General features: G+C 48.4%; 4 protein-coding genes across 4 annotated transcripts; 3 read left to right on the forward strand and 1 right to left on the reverse strand.

Annotated features, from left to right (window-relative positions):
- Positions 1-142: 142 nt before the first annotated feature.
- On the forward strand, positions 143-4,145 carry EDB82DRAFT_456709 (uncharacterized protein). Its single transcript, XM_025730553.2, has 4 exons — positions 143-890; positions 939-1,241; positions 1,289-2,206; positions 2,253-4,145. Exons 1-4 carry the CDS (start codon positions 568-570, stop codon positions 3,820-3,822), a joined length of 3,114 nt encoding a protein of 1,037 aa, XP_025589667.1. The 5' UTR covers positions 143-567; the 3' UTR covers positions 3,823-4,145.
- Positions 4,146-4,343: 198 nt separating this feature from the next.
- Positions 4,344-5,341, forward strand: EDB82DRAFT_520457 (uncharacterized protein; the record flags this gene model as incomplete). The annotated part of the gene is made up of 2 exons (XM_025730552.2): positions 4,344-5,223; positions 5,271-5,341. 2 exons carry the CDS (start codon positions 4,344-4,346, stop codon positions 5,339-5,341), a joined length of 951 nt encoding a protein of 316 aa, XP_025589666.2.
- A 627-nt stretch (positions 5,342-5,968) lies between these two features.
- On the reverse strand, positions 5,969-6,929 carry EDB82DRAFT_486798 (uncharacterized protein). The gene is made up of 2 exons (XM_025730551.2): positions 6,620-6,929; positions 5,969-6,563 (listed from the first exon to the last, which is right to left on the reverse strand). Exons 1-2 carry the CDS (start codon positions 6,840-6,842, stop codon positions 6,214-6,216), a joined length of 573 nt encoding a protein of 190 aa, XP_025589665.1. The 5' UTR covers positions 6,843-6,929; the 3' UTR covers positions 5,969-6,213.
- A 3,843-nt stretch (positions 6,930-10,772) lies between these two features.
- EDB82DRAFT_486805 (uncharacterized protein) lies at positions 10,773-12,144 on the forward strand. The gene is made up of 2 exons (XM_025730550.2): positions 10,773-10,950; positions 11,007-12,144. Exons 1-2 carry the CDS (start codon positions 10,910-10,912, stop codon positions 12,052-12,054), a joined length of 1,089 nt encoding a protein of 362 aa, XP_025589664.1. The 5' UTR covers positions 10,773-10,909; the 3' UTR covers positions 12,055-12,144.
- The last annotated feature ends 596 nt before the right edge of the window (positions 12,145-12,740 follow it).

The raw sequence follows: 12,740 nt of genomic DNA on the forward strand, positions 1-12,740 counted from the left end.
CGTCGATAATTGATGCAACTCATGCATGCTTATAGGCCCCCGCATTGCAGTATTGGCGTCATTGTACGTACCTTAGGAATTCCCGGAACAGGACAAGGAGCTTGGGCCATGTGACAATAACTTACTGAGGAAACGACGCAATCGACAGGAGTTGCCTCTTTCTCGTCGAGTCCTACAAACTCCATCTTACTCGATATTTTAATTTGGTTCAACCAAGAAAGGCTCTTGCGACGCGTTGTGGAAGTCGCGCTCGTGAAATTCTTAAAGTACCTGTACCTTCTTCTTTTGCTTCCCATCCGTTGACAAGCGTCATCTGATCTAGTCTAGTTAGATCCTTGTTCCATCTGCCTGACTCTCCCTCATTGTCTTATCTTTCAACCTCTTTACTTTTCTCCGAAGTACTTTGTCTGTTCCCATCGCTTCGCGTTAACTTGAATCCTGATAATGACCCTTCAACTATAATTCTTATTCGCGCCACCTAGACTCTCTTCTCTTCACTTCGCGACGCACAGGCGCGTCGAGTATACGGCATTACCTCAGCGACAATTCCAAGCAATTTCCATCGCAATGAGGGCTAAGAATCCCCTTGCCTTTCGGCCAGGGCCTGTAACTTTTTGGACTACTGTCATATACATCGCCCTTCTTATACCTCTTATATGGGTTCACGAGACTGTCCCTCCGGCTCCGGCCGATCGCTCATTATATCAAGGCCTCAACCTCACCGAGGCGTGGCTAGATTTGCAGGCCATTAGTCGCACTTATCATCCCTACAACAGTCACGAGAATGACCGAGTGCGCGAGTTTCTCATCGACCGCGCAAAGGAAATTCTGGACCGAAACGACGTTTCTTATACGACCGAGACTATTGGTGGTGTTGACTGGTATTCGAGGTCAGTGCCGAGATTGCGCGACAACGGACACTTGCTAATACCCAGTAGAGCCTCTTCTCTTGGAAATCTAAACTCCTTTGATAGCCCCAAAGAGACAGTGCAGGCCAAGCCTCGTGGGGCCACTCTCTTTGACGACAGAATCTCCAATATCTCTTGGACTTACAACACCGCCAGGCGCATGGGCTCTAACATCTCCAAAGGAACCTGGTTGGCACAATACTTTGAAGGAAATAACTACTATGTCTACATCCACGGCACGGACGACCCCGAAGGTGAATGGTGGCGTGACGAATCCAAGTATAAGAAATTCCACGGCCAAGGAGGTGTGCTCGTCAACTGCCATTTTGACTCGTAGGTGGTTCTCATCCATGATATACTTCGATGACTAACAGTTGCAGCGTTTCCACTGGATACGGTGCTACCGATGATGGAATGTCCTGTGTCTCGATGCTCCAGCTTCTGAGCTACTTCACACTCAAAGGACGTCAACCCAAGAATGGCATCGTTCTGCTTTTCAACAACGCCGAAGAGGATGGTCTTCTTGGCGCCAGAGCTTTCGGCTATAGTCCCTTGTTGCATTTCACTCATACATTCGTCAATCTCGAAGGTGCCGGCGCCGGAGGCCGAGCCCTGCTTTTCCGCACTACTGATTTGCAGGCTGCCAAGGCGTATTCCAAGAGCCCCCATCCGCTCGGATCCGTTGTGGCTGCCAATGCTTTCGAACGAGGCGTTATCAAGAGTGCCACCGATTACGAGATCTTTGCAGACATCTTTGGACAGCGTGGACTTGACATTGCTTTTTATGCACCTCGTGCTCGCTACCATACTAATCAAGATGATGCCCGACATACATCTGTTAACAGTATCTGGCACATGCTCTCAGCCGCCCTTGCTTCGACTGAGCATTTGTCCAAAACGACCGGAACCATCTTTAACGGTGATCGATCAGATGGCAACTCTGATCTCGTTCAGAATGGTAAACAGGCCGAGGGTGTCTGGTTTGATATCTTTGGCGCTGCATGGGCCGTGTTCGCACTTAGGGGACTCTTTGCATGGTCGTTGACACTCCTCGTCGCCACCCCTCTAGTTCTCATGGCCTTCACGTATATCCTAGTTCGCAAGGACAAGTACTACTTCTTCGCTCGGGACATAAAGATGCACCACGACATTAACGATGATCCGGTCACGTTGGGTGGTTGGAAGGGCTTCTTCCGTTTCCCCTTTGCGCTTGCTTTTGCTGGAGGATTGACTATTGCGGCTACACTTTTGGTTGCTAAGTTCAATCCACTGATCATCTACAGTAGCGGTTATGCTGTGTAAGTAGCCTTGACTTATGACCGATCGCAAACTAACATGTCCCAGGTGGTCCATGACTTTGTCTATCTTTTACTTCTCTTTCTGGCTTATCATGCGAGGATCCGCCTTTGTCCGCCCAAGTGCCCTCCACCGAGGCTTCGTGCTAATTTGGCTTTTTGCTCTTGGATGGGGTGTACAAGTTGTCTGTGCTGTGGCAGAAGACCGCATGCACATTGGTGCCCTTTATGCGACCGTGTTCTTCCAGTCGGCTATTTTCCTGGCTTTACTGATTTCTCTATTGGAGCAGTTTGCGCTGCTTGGCAAGCACGACTTTGCCCTACAGCTGCACGATGCGCATCAAGCGCGCGATGTCTCGAGCCGCGGAACTGAACAGGAATCCAGACCACAAACGGACAACGAACCTGCCCAAGCTGAGGCCGAAGAGGGTGAGGGCGAAAACGAAGATGCTACCGAGACAACGCCACTTAGAGCTGGCGAATCTGGCTACGGTTCCAACGCCCAAACATCATTCGCAAACACGTATCGCCGTTCGGTTGCCGACACTTCGCCTGCCCCGCCTAGTATGCGACGATACCAACCTTTCGAGCACGAGCAGAGCTGGTCTGGACGCCTTCCCTCCTGGACTTGGATTCTTCAATTCCTATTCCTGGCCCCGATCCCTGTGATTATGTTTGGTAATCTTGGATTAGTTGTGATGACTGCCACGCAGATGACGGGTACAGATGGAGGTAGTCTTCTTGTCCCTGTCCTATCTCTGGGCATTCTAAGCATCTTTTTGTTGCTACCACTCACACCTTTCATGCACCGAGTCACCCATCATGTGCCCATGTTCCTGTTTTTTGTCTTCGTTGGCACCTTGATCTACAACTTGGTGGCGTTCCCATTCTCTGATAACAATCGCTTCAAGTTTTACTTCCAGCAGGTGATTGATCTCGATAACGGCACCGACACTGTCTCTATTGTTGGAATTGAGGATTATGCGCGCGCCGTTATCAACTCGCTGCCGAGTACAACAGGTCAGGACATTAAGTGCCAGCCAGCTGTTGGACGGGATCTAACGGACTGCCAATACGACTCTTCCTCTCTGACTCCCAACTTGTATAAGGACAAGTCACCCAAGCAGCTAGTCTCGATCGAGACGGTTCACGGCAGCGATGAATCGAAAGCACGAATTCGAATCGACGCGGTAGATTCTAGACTTTGCTACGTTCGCACATCTCGACCCGTTTACGGATTTGCTGTTGATGGCGCGAGTGCGCGAGATCCTCGTTTTGGAAAATTTCCTTCGGAGGGTTTCAGTAGCGTTCAACTCTGGCGACGTGATCGCGATCGACCCTGGACCTTGAATCTCTACTTGAATGAGCGTAATGCATTGGCCGTGGCAGAATCAGAGCGAGAAGAAAGCGAGGTGCTGGGAGACGAGGAACTGAAGGCTAGAGAGGTAGAGCAAGCGGCAGATCGTCTTGAAGTCACAGTCAGCTGTGCCTGGAGCGATGCCAACACCCCTGGCACGATTCCTGCTCTTGATGAACTTCTTAAGTACATGCCTACTTGGGCAGCAGTCACCAAGAAGAACGTGGGACTTGTAGAAGTTCGCAAGACTCACAAAGTTTAATTAACGGACGGAAGGATATCACGAACACGACATGCATGACGGGAACCTGAAAGACTTGGCAATGTATCGCTAGAGTGGTTAATGATTGTGAAAGGCCCTAAAGCATGGTGACAGCCATTGATAGGGTGTTTGGGATTGATTTGTAGCATTGGTTTCGTTTGGCCTACTGTTTAACTGTTGAGTACCTGAGTGCCGTAAAGAATATGATTGTCAAATATCGTCAAAACGTCAATACTGAGACCCAACTCACACTCGCTACAATATAACGTCAGGTGCCAAACGCAAAAATATAATCCACAACTCGGAGAAATGAAAATTATCGAGCGTCCATCAGTGAATAGGTAACTACCCAAGCTGCTCCAATTGATTGCTTATGTGTGATGCTTCGACAATGCCAAAACCATTATCACAAGCTACCGGGTAGCTCGGGCCCTCCAAAATACGCAATCGCATCCACCCATACTTTTGTCTCTCTCACTAAACCCTCAATTCAAGGACCTCACATACATTGGCCAAACACCATGGTCCCTCAAATATGGCTGCCATCAGAACGCTCCAAAGGAGCCGAACAGAGGGCCCTCATTTACTATATCTGTGGAAATCCAGGGCTTATCGAGTACTATACCGACTTCCTTAGCAACCTACGAGGTCTGCTGGATAAGATGGAGAAAAACACTGCGTACGACATATACGGTACCAATTTACTCGGATTCAGTGACGACGATCATGAGCCATTCAATTCAAATAACAAACCTTGGGGTCTTGATGGACAGGTCGAAGGCATGTACGGCAAAATCGCGGCAAGGGGAGAGGGTTACAACTTTGTGATACTCATGGGCCATTCTGTTGGGTCATATATCGCGGTTGAGATATTCCATCGACACATGAATAACCCAGAAAGAGCGCCGCATCTCAAGCTACGACATGGATTCCTCCTGTTCCCTACGCTGACGCACCTCGCTCGTTCGTCCAACGGCGTGCAGTTTGTATTGCTGCATCGCATTATTCCCTTTCTCGACACCGTCGCATCGCTACTCGCGCGGCTACTCCTCGGTTTAATGAGCGTAGCCAGAGTGACGTGGATCGTGCAACGTCTTTTGGGCTTCACTCATGCAAGCGCAGACGTCACAGCGCGATGGCTTAAGAGCAGAGATGGTGTGTTGCAGGCAGTTCATCTGGGGCTGACAGAGCTGGAGATGATCTGCGAGGAGAAATGGAGTGATGAGCTTTGGGCTACAGCTGGAGAGGAGAATGGAGTGCCGAGGTTCTTTTTGTTTTATGCAAAGAAGGATCATTGGGTTCATGATGCGGAGAGAAATGGCATTATGGAGAAGAGAGGGCATATGTCAAGGATCACGGTTGATGAAGGGGATATTCCACATGCGTTCTGCACGAGACAAGGTACGTGAAATACACCGAGGTGATCTGATATTTGCTAACGGATTTAGATGCGAGTCTGGAGGTTGCAAGGAGAGTATGTGAGTGGGTTCAGGAAATCGATGGACACAGAAACGAATAAGAAGAAGGATTCTCTTGCTCAAGGCGTATCTTTCAAGCCTCGCCACAACGTTTCAGAGCAGAGAGAATGATCAATAATTAGACGTGGACTGTGGGCACTGGCACCGTGATTGCATATACGAAGCTGGCGATGAATTCAAGACACATGGACACCACTTAAGCATAACACGCCGTCTTCTATTGGATCTCGATAGGAAAACTAACTTTTCAGCCACAAGAATACTTTGGCTTTCGATACCCTGGTCTATTTTCAGCGTCACATCGGTTGTCGGTTCCCCCGCACTGCGCCAAAATGAAAGATCGAGAGGGACAGGGACGCGTAAGGGTTATGGCCTCTTGGCGGGCCAACAGAGGACCTTTCGGGATGCGGTCCAGAAACGGAGCGGCTCTCAATGCAGACAAACAGACGTCGACCACTGGAGGCGAGGCTAGCCATTTGGAGAAGGAAATGTGGGTGTGAAGACGTTGGAGGTGGCGGCCAGTAACCGCTCAGTGATTGGGTTACTCGGTCAATGACAGTTCAGTACGATCGAAGTGTGTCATCACGATCTGCAATCAGGTACTGTCTATTGTTTATTCGTGATATTGTTAAACAGTCAGGCACTCAATTGCAAGAAACAAGAGACAGGCGAGGTAATTGTCACTGGTATATTCGCTTATATTCATTGTGGTCGAAGACCATTACTATTAACCCGTGAATCGAATCCTGATAGCGTTTCCAATTCTCATACACATAATCAATATCGTCCTTTCAATTTAAAAAAAAAACAATGCCTCTTACCCCGTTCGTCTCACCAGATGTACATTGACTGTCCAGTTTGACTACTTGAGGAATCAGGTTTTCATAACTGACAAGCTGGTTCCTAAACTCCTTTACAGAGCAAGGGCAGCGAAAGCAGCCATGGCGATGGCACCGAGACCAGTGAGGCCAGCAGCGCCGTTGGCCTGCTCAGGGCCCTTGGTAGGGGTGGCAGCAGCGGGAGTGCTGGCAACGGGCTCCTCAGCAGCGGTGGTAGGAACAATAGGAGCGACAGTGGTGGTGGGCTTCTCCTCGGCGGCGGCGGTGGTAGTCTCAACGACCTCAACGCTGGTGCTGACAACGACCATGGTGGTGGTAGGCTTCTCCTCAGCAGTGGTAGGCTTCTCCTCGGCAGCGGTGGACTTGTCCTCAGACTCCTTGGGAGGGTTCTTGCAGAGACCCTCGGTAGCGGGGAGAACCTCGTCTTGAGGTTATAGGTTAGTATATGATGTAGACTATAAGATACAGAAGGGGACTCACTGATGGCAACGTCGGTACCACACTCGTCAATGACACAAGAGGTAGCGACAGATCGGACAGCGCTGAAGTCCTTGCAGACACAGGCGAGGTCGGTCTTGTCACAGTCGGTCTCGCTGGCGATAGCCTTGTCGAGGCAAGGAATGGCGCACTTGGGAACGTCGGCAAGAGACTGAGCCTGAGCGGCAACAGCGGCGAGAGCAACGAAAGCGACGGAGTACTTCATTTTGAATGTGTTGTTTATGTTTTTTGTTTAAAAAGGCGAGATACAACGAGTGTAAGAGGCAGTGTAAGAGCGAATGGATGAGGAGGAAGGTAAGAGACTCGAGAAGATGGATGAAGAAGAGGCTTTATGTAGTTTATAGATTCTAGTCAACAACAAGTCGAATCAGGTACAACAGGGGTGTATGTCTGTGCGGGTTTGGTAGCCGTTGGTCGATTTCCATGGAAGAGACAGAGAGAGGAACCAGCCTCTTCTCTTAGCTGCAGCTACAACTGCATGTACTGCTTTGGACATCCATCATGTTCTTGATTCTGAAGCTATTGCCATCCATGTAAACTAACCAAGTGTGGGTGGAGTATAGAAAAGTGGACAGGTCAGGCCAGTCCCCCAGGGTATCAGGTTAGTGGCATGCGACGAGCCGGGCCAGACTAGCTCGGAGAAGACTCTCAACCAATAGGAGATAAGAAGTGCAGCAGGGAAGCCCAGTATAAAGAGGGGGTGGCTATTAACAAAAGGCCCAAGTGCATGCAAATGATTGTACAGCAACTACGTACGTTTCTGGCCTGTCTATTCCTTTCAAGTAAAGAGGCCAACGGGGTCGATTACCGAATTCGATACACACATCCGAGTAGATCGACGAGGGGGACTCGGATGAGGAGGGAAAAGTCTGGGGGATGCGGAGAGAGCGAAGTTGAAGCAAGCACAGGCCTGTACAGACACAGAGACTACTCTACAGCAACAGCTCGGCATATCCAGTTGATTCAAGAATGCAGAAATTGAGAGAGGCGATTCTTTAATGACTCGGATTGATTCTTTCAGAAGCCCACTTGAAAATCCCCTAGATCAGGTACAGAGGGTTCACTAACGAAAGGGGCTGCTGCTAGATGTCAAAGCTAAATGGATACTTGGTTTTACTAGACGCAGCTACCGCATCAGAAGTCACCGTGTCCAATCCATTTAACTGAAACCACTTAACTTAGCAATGAGCACAGATGTTCTAGAGACAATCACTGGATTATAGGTCCGATCGATGGGGTTTATCCGATACCTGTTTCCACCTGATGCCCAGTCGAAGCTTGACCCATCAGTATCCGAAGGTCAGAGCACACATAGGATGGTCCACTTCGGGATATTGAATATTGGTTCCCTCTTGTTAGCTGAAGATATCGATTAATAGTTATGGATCTCTAAAAGAAACGTGACTCGATTGCGATGGACTATCTACTTGGTTACTGAAAAACAAGATTTGGTGTACGGATACTCTCCGGGACTTGTCCTGGATTGGGTCACATGCTGACAGGCAAGGTTCTATTAATCCCATGGGCTTTTTTTTTAAAAAAAAAATTTTAGAGCCCCGAGGGCCGATGGACGGAACGCAATGGACCAGTGCCAGTGTCAAGTTGGTGAGTTGAATGGAAAAACAGGTTCTATAAAGTTTAATGAGGGAGTTACAGCATACCAACCACTACAACTAGAAAATGGAATGGTACGTCGAAAATGCAGGAACAGAACAGACACAAAGGTTGCTAGTTTTTGATTCGATGCAGAATATTGAGATCGGCTTGAGAAGTCGGATGGTGAATAGGCTTGACTCCAAAGGGTAGAGTCTCAAAGCTTGGATGCTGTCATGGATGCAGCATTACTCGGAACATTTGACTTTTCTTCTCTATTCATTTCATGTGTTATTATGATCTGAACTGCAAAGAGAACTTCTTCCTCATCTCACTGTAAAACTTACCTACTTTTGGTAATGGCGCCAACCTCCCCCCGCATCTTCTCTGTCTGTACGCCTCCACCATCAGAAACAAATAACCCCGGTAGAGACACCCACAACGGGAATAAAAGACCCTGTCACTTGTCAGGGATCGAGACTGACTGCCTTCCTACCATGGACAAATGCATTATTACCTACTCAACCGCCGCTTGTTCTCGACCGCCACGCCGAGGACTCACATGGAAAAAAGAGTAAGGGAGAGGAGCCCACATGTCCTGCGGCACTGTTTATTGCTTGCTTTTCTCTGATCTGAGCTTAGCTTGACCAACATAACTGTTGCTAGGGGATCTCCCCAGGAGGAGTTGAAATCGACTGATGAGATGGGGGAGAGGACAAGGGGTCTTCCATCGCATCGCCTATCCGCCGTTGCCGACTTGGCAAACGTTACTAGCGAAACAGGGTTCCTGTTCTCTTTTTTGCTTCTGTTCAACAACAAAGAACCCATCTCAAGATGTGACATTTTTGGTGTTTTGCAATAAATATGTATAAGCTGAGATGCAATGCATGGCATAACCTTTACGAGAACACGATCCATCTTAACATTAATGCAAGTGCATTTCCTTATGTATAGGTGCTCAATTATATACCACACACAATATGCAACCATGAAAGAGGTTGGTGACGAAAAGACACACATTCCTCCGAGATGAGGCTTTATTGCAAGGTACGGAATGTACTTGTCTGGCACAGCAGAGCAGTAGGGTAGGTAAGGACCAACGTTTTTCGTCATGTCAAATTTTAGCTGCCAGGTCTAGGATTAAAATAGCCTCAAAGGCTGAAGAGAACAAAAAGGCTAGGTTCAATGCAACCATCTCAGCTCGGGTTTGCATACAGGGTCAATTTGCGTTGCCACACACTTTTAAACTCGCGGCACTACCGACTATAGAAAAGGGAAAGTTGGGCAATGTTAATTATTAGACCGAGGGTGAGAGATGAAGCATATGATGGGATCTACATTCAGCTGCCCCTAGAGTCAAAGCAAGACAGTGCTGTAATCTCCGATACTGAAGTGCCGTACAGAAGACTCTGAATCCTACCGGCAACGACAAAGTCCCATGTTTCCTTGATCCTCCAGCTTTCCTACACATCCAATCCTGAAATTACCACCAATCATTACAGTTCACCATCCCACATTCTGTTCCAAAGGGAACCCCTGTCTCTTGGCGCTTGACCGTTGACAACAACGTCATTGCAACCGTTCCAAGAATTGTTTTGCGACAGAAACTTCAACGTCTTTTTCTCTTAACCAAGATCACCGATAGATCTCTAGTGTGACGTACGTCTAGATTGACCGTGCCAGTCTTGTGTGCCCCTGTTCGAGAAGGGTCTATGAAACATGGTGTGACGCAGATGTTAAGCAAGATTTCTGGCTAAGATCTTGGCTGGTTGTACTGGAGATATTAGATGTTGGATACAGGTATTTCCGGGCGTTGATGTAATGCTATGTGGTGAATGAGTCGGCCTTTGGAGGTTGGCATACATCAGCCAAGGCTGTTCAACGAGACGTCGACCTATCTTGTGGTTGATGGAAGCCAGAACGGGAATATACCTCATAGTGATGGCACGCAGTCAATCAGTAACACGTGCTACTGGGAACTATGTCCCATTGAATCCTTATTTCGACTTGTATCATAGTCTTGATCGACTACCCGGGTGTCGCAGCGACTGTCCGGGATCCACCCCGAGTCTGAGACCCAAAATGCCCGGTTACGGCGCCGAACCATCGGCCTTTGCAACCAGTTAGATCGGGAGTTTATCTTGGCTTGTCGTATCGATAACTTGAGCTTATCAAGAGATATAAACTTATTGCAGTCTCTCAACAACCGCTACAGTCTCACATATACCTTTCCTAAACAGGAACTTCCGCAACTAACCAATATCCCTCACCAAGAAAGTAAAATTTCTCTTCTGGTTTCTTCTATCATGCAAATATCTCGTATTGAAAGGGCTTTAAATGTTTTGTAATCCAAAAGATGTCAAAACTTGACTAAGTAGTTGAGGCTCTCTCGCTTGGACCTTCTCACTCTTCCCCAAACATCCCCGACTTCTCGGTCAAATCCACTTTATTCAGAGACTATGAACCAACCGTAGAGCTCGGAGTTCTCCAGAGCCTCCAAGAATGGCTTGGCAAGTAACCGTGGGGAGTAACTCCGCATCATGACGGAATCATTCGACAGTTTGGAGAAATATCTAGTTCATGTGAATGTTCTTCATCGATCGTTTATAAAGTGAAGAGTATCCCGCTTGTAATATTGTTCATCATATCCAAGCGGTTCATCATCCAAATACAACCAAAATGAGCGGAAAGACATTCAACGTGGGCATCGTGGGATATGGGTAAGTTCACCTCATAATCATGACATCTCACCACTTCAGTTAGCTGACTCAAATAGCATGTCCGCGAAAATCTTCCACATCCCTTTCCTCACTCAGACTCCTCAGTTTAAGCTGCATGCCATCGTCCAGCGATCTCCCAAGGAGGGCAACTCAGCACCTGCTGACTACCCCGATATCAAGCACTACACAGACTACAAGCAACTCTTCGCCGACTCCGATGTCGACCTGATCATCATCAGCACTCCCCCCAACAACCACTTTGAACTCACAAAGGCTGCTCTCGAGTCCGGAAAGCATGTCTTAACTGAGAAGCCTTTCGTGCCCACCTCTGCTGAGGCTGACAAGCTCATCGAGATTGCCAAGCAGAACGGCAAGCTCCTCATTGTTTACCAGAACCGACGATGGGACTCTGACTTTGTCACCCTCAAGAAGCTCATCTCTGAGGGTACACTGGGCCGTATCTTCCAATTTGATAACCACTTTGACCGCTACCGAATGGTCCCCTCCAAGAACTGGAAGTTGGATTTGCCTATTTCTCAGGGAGGCAGCGCCCTTTTTGATTTGGGAACCCATCTCATTGATCAGGCTTATATCCTATTCGGCAAGCCTCAGGCTGTCCACGGTCGTCTCCTATCCCAGCGCAGCGGCAAGTTCGACTTTGAGAACCCCGACGGTGTCTCAGCTGAACTGACCTACCCTGATGGTCTCATCGTCAACATCCGCATCAGCGTCCTTAGTGCTGAGCTTGAGCAGCCTCGCTTCTGGGTCCGTGGTACAAAGGGCAGCTTCCGCAAGCTGGGCCTTGACACGCAAGAAGATGCGCTCAAGGCTGGCACAAAGGCTACCGATGAGGGTTTCGGAAAGGAGGACCCCACACGATACAAACTGATTGTTGTTGACGAGAACGAGAAGGCCAAGGAGCAACCTCTCTCCTCAATTGAGGTTCCTACTTACAAGGCCTTCTATTCCCAGCTCGCCAAGGCCATTGAGACTGGAAAGGAAGAGGATGTACCTGTCAAGGCTAGCGAGGCCCGAGATGTTTTGCAGATCATTGAGGGTGTTTTCGAAAGTGCTAAGACTGGCAAGGACGTTACTTTTGCTTGAAGCCTTTAGGGCACTTAAGATATAATGAATTTAATGAACAATAAAAAGTAAAGTGTACGCTGTGCACCTTCCATTATCCTGTCGTTACGGAGCATATATTCCGCACCGTGACCTGTTGTGCTTTCCTCCCAAATATTACTTTGTGACGTCCTATCAACATCGTTGAAGAAAGGAGACCAGGACAAAGACCAACTTCCAATACTTTATCCCCGTGTTTTTGAGTCTTCTCTATCTGCAAACCCATCGTTACCCAGAGGTTCTTATTATTAAAAGCAACATTACATACACATCAATCATTTACTTCTCCATATACCGCCTGTCTCGCCCACGATGACGAGAAGCCGTACGAGACTTCCCCGGTACCTATCGAGGCGGTTCGTCCCCAAAGACACCTCTGAGTCGCCTTTGCCAACTGCTCTTCGACGAGTTCCCCCACCTACCCGGGCTCCATGCCACAGGCGTAGCTTCTCTGATTTGGACGATCTTGAGCAAGGGAGCTACACTCTGCAGCCATTCCAGAGAGAGTGGTGTCTCCAGAAAACCAACTGGATCAGGCCCAGATGGCTCAGGCTTTTCATCCAACTTTGTCTACCCCAAAATGATGACAGCGAACACTATCGAATTGAGGGGAAATTCGCCGACCCAGACGGTTCCAAGTACATCGATTAGAAACTTGGGCGCACTAG

This window comes from Fusarium venenatum (assembly GCF_020744135.1).
Source record: "Fusarium venenatum strain MPI-CAGE-CH-0201 chromosome Unknown EDB82scaffold_1, whole genome shotgun sequence".
Taxonomy (NCBI): domain Eukaryota; kingdom Fungi; phylum Ascomycota; class Sordariomycetes; order Hypocreales; family Nectriaceae; genus Fusarium; species Fusarium venenatum.

Coding starts and splice junctions, on each gene's coding strand:
- EDB82DRAFT_456709 (XM_025730553.2), top strand. CDS start 568: ATGAGGGCTAAGAATCCCCTTGCCTTTCGGCCAGGGCCTGTAACTTTT. Junction 1,242..1,288: donor GTCAACTGCCATTTTGACTC/GTAGGTGGTTCT, acceptor TAACAGTTGCAG/CGTTTCCACTGGATACGGTG. Junction 2,207..2,252: donor TACAGTAGCGGTTATGCTGT/GTAAGTAGCCTT, acceptor AACATGTCCCAG/GTGGTCCATGACTTTGTCTA.
- EDB82DRAFT_486798 (XM_025730551.2), bottom strand. CDS start 6,842: ATGAAGTACTCCGTCGCTTTCGTTGCTCTCGCCGCTGTTGCCGCTCAG. Junction 6,564..6,619: donor TGGTACCGACGTTGCCATCA/GTGAGTCCCCTT, acceptor TATAACCTCAAG/ACGAGGTTCTCCCCGCTACC.
- EDB82DRAFT_486805 (XM_025730550.2), top strand. CDS start 10,910: ATGAGCGGAAAGACATTCAACGTGGGCATCGTGGGATATGG. Junction 10,951..11,006: donor GTGGGCATCGTGGGATATGG/GTAAGTTCACCT, acceptor TGACTCAAATAG/CATGTCCGCGAAAATCTTCC.